Source organism: Cyprinodon variegatus, unplaced genomic scaffold, assembly GCF_000732505.1.
Source record: "Cyprinodon variegatus isolate N-32 unplaced genomic scaffold, C_variegatus-1.0 Scaffold4828, whole genome shotgun sequence".
Classification (NCBI taxonomy): Eukaryota; Metazoa; Chordata; class Actinopteri; order Cyprinodontiformes; family Cyprinodontidae; genus Cyprinodon; species Cyprinodon variegatus.
In genome coordinates this window covers 1-2,548 of record NW_015155281.1, presented here as the reverse complement: position 1 = coordinate 2,548, position 2,548 = coordinate 1, and the positions used below count along the sequence as shown (strand labels likewise).

Here is a 2,548-nt window from a genome sequence, read left to right as displayed (position 1 = left end):
CGCTCCCACGCCGCTCGCAGCCTTACTTTGAACGGCCGTCTCACACCGATGTCGAGCGGTTAAAGTTCCTTTGTCAGACCCCCGGGATAACAGCAAGCACAGCGTTCATTTGTTTCACCATGTTTTTCACATCGGCTGTGAGATGGGCACGCAGCGATGGTGATGCGTGGAAAATAACACCTGTTCTTTTATACACAATCCACGCCCACACTTTCCCCTTTAACGTTCTCATGGTGGTCTCAACGTCCGCAGAAACAACACACATAGGGCGCACCGCACTATAGGGCGCGCCACACATTTTGAGGGGGAAAAAAAGACGTTTATATGCACCTTATAGTCGTGAAAATACGGTAAGTTAAAAGAAAACTAAAAGTTAAAAAAGGCACGGCAGCGGAGGTTTGACGATGTTGGAAACTCAGTGGTTTATTCAAATTCCTGTTTAAACCAGATTATATTGCAGAGCTGAGACCATGTAAGGTATGACTGGGCAGTTAAACCCAGAGAGACTAGGGCTGTTTCTCAGTTCACAAGAACGTGAGTACGGACTTGTGTCCTCGACAAGTATGTTCTTTAGAAGAACACAGGAAAGTCTGGACTCTGGGAGAACGGGAGCACGCAGCATAAATATCAACCAGAATAGAAGCGTACTGATGAAGTCAACACCTGCTCGGCCAGTCTGGAGCTGCATTTCACCTTCTGTTATTATTAGTCTCTAGATGATAATAAATTCTGATTTTTTTTCATTAAGTGGGGGAATATTAATTAACACAGTCAGATAAACACAAATTAAATGAACATTTTGTCAAATAAAACAAAAAAATTGCCATCAGAGCATGCGGTCCTTCACACACGGCTATGCCAAGACAGGGCTGCTGCAGAGGGCTAACGTTAGCCCTAGCTGCCGTAAGCCTCAGAGGTCGGCTGGTTGCCACAGTCCTCTCAACTTCGGAATTTTCTTTTTTAAATTACGCATTAAATTGGTAAATGAGCCATATAGTGACGCTTAGATGTATAATGTTCTCGCCTCAAATGATCTTAAAACTTACTTTTATTGAACAACAGAAAATAGAGATTTTAACATTCAATGGAGCGCTCCATTGAAAGCTTCTAAAGCCGCAGTGCATGCTGGGACTGCTGTCAATTTGAAGAATGGACAAATCTGCTCTGATGCATGCTGGGTAAATAGGAAGGGGCGAGAACAACATCCGGGGACTTTGTCTGTTCTCGGCCTTCTTGCCCTTGTGAATTGGAACAGTACTGAGGCTGAGGACGTTTCACGAGTGCACGAGAACGCACAAGTACACATATTGAGAAACGGCCTAAATCTTAGCTGACCAGAGGGTTGGGGTCCAGCAGCTGGGTGAAGACGTATCTCATGAAGACCGTCATGTGTGCTGGTCGGGACTTTAACAACTCGATGTCCTGGAAAGGACCGTCCATCTATAAACACAGGAAAAATAACATGAAGGAAGACAGAAAAGCAGCTACAGGATCAGACAGGTTCAATTAAAAGACCCAGACCTCGTTAAAGCGGTAGCCATCAACATCATCATCATCCACCTCCTCAGGGCTGATGATCTGCGCTTTTCCACCCTGTGATAGAAACAGATGAATAAAGATGTCGTTTAAATGGCTGAAACATCACAAGTACTCGTTTATTTATTGCTAACATGCAGGAAACAGGAAAGACTGAGAACGTAGATCTATTGTTATAAAAATGTGGAAAAGACGAATGAGAAAAATGAAGGAGAAGGAAACATGGCGGCGGATGTGTGTCCGTCTCACCGTGTCAGACAGGCCGTGTGTGTCCGAGTTCTGGCAGCGGTGATGGGGGGTCCTGAATGGTGATGGGGGGGAGGAGTTGGGAGTCTCAAAGGGCTGGGGGGGGGAGGGAGGATGAAGGGGAACGGGATGAGTGGACGATCACATGCACCAACAGACTCTGCTCTGATTGGACAGACAAGCTCACCTCCGGGTCTCCTTCACTCGAGTCCATGGACAGCCGTCCTGTGGAGGAACAGGACGCCTCATTAGAAAACATTTTAACTATTTAACATTTAACTAAAGTATTCACACCCCTTAAACATTTCCTTAGTTTATTAACATTACAGCTACGATTATTAATGCGCTCCACTGAGATCGGATTGGAAATAATTAAAGACTTAAGTTAGGTTGAAATGTGTCGACTCTGATCCCTAAAAACAACCTGCAGGCCTCATACCAGCTAATTAACAAACATAGAGGGGCTTAGTGTTTAATTCAATCCCTAAAATAAACCCTTAGAGGTCTGTTAAAAAACAAACTGCTTCATGAATACCAGAAAAACATCAGACGCAACAGGAAGACGCTGAAGAGCAGTTAAATCAGCTTTAAGTTTAACAATAAGCTGAGCTTTGAACGTTTTACAGAAACCTTTTCAAAAATCACCTAAAATAAAAAGATGACCACAGGGCTGCAGATCTACCAAGATGTTACTGATCCGATAGAGAATATGAGTCAGCGCAGCTGCCATGGTAACACTGGAGGAGCTGCAGAGATCCAGGGCTCA

The 2,548-nt window shown here is 44.4% G+C and overlaps 1 protein-coding gene across 1 annotated transcript; it reads right to left on the bottom strand.

Annotated features, from left to right (window-relative positions):
* Nucleotides 1-1,259: 1,259 nt before the first annotated feature.
* Nucleotides 1,260-2,003, bottom strand: LOC107081420 (rho guanine nucleotide exchange factor 11-like). The gene is made up of 4 exons (XM_015369600.1): nucleotides 1,970-2,003; nucleotides 1,786-1,878; nucleotides 1,522-1,593; nucleotides 1,260-1,440 (listed from the first exon to the last, which is right to left on the bottom strand). The coding sequence occupies exons 1-4, from the start codon at nucleotides 1,994-1,996 to the stop codon at nucleotides 1,327-1,329; spliced, it is 306 nt and encodes a 101-aa protein (XP_015225086.1). The 5' UTR covers nucleotides 1,997-2,003; the 3' UTR covers nucleotides 1,260-1,326.
* Between the last annotated feature and the right edge of the window lie 545 nt (nucleotides 2,004-2,548).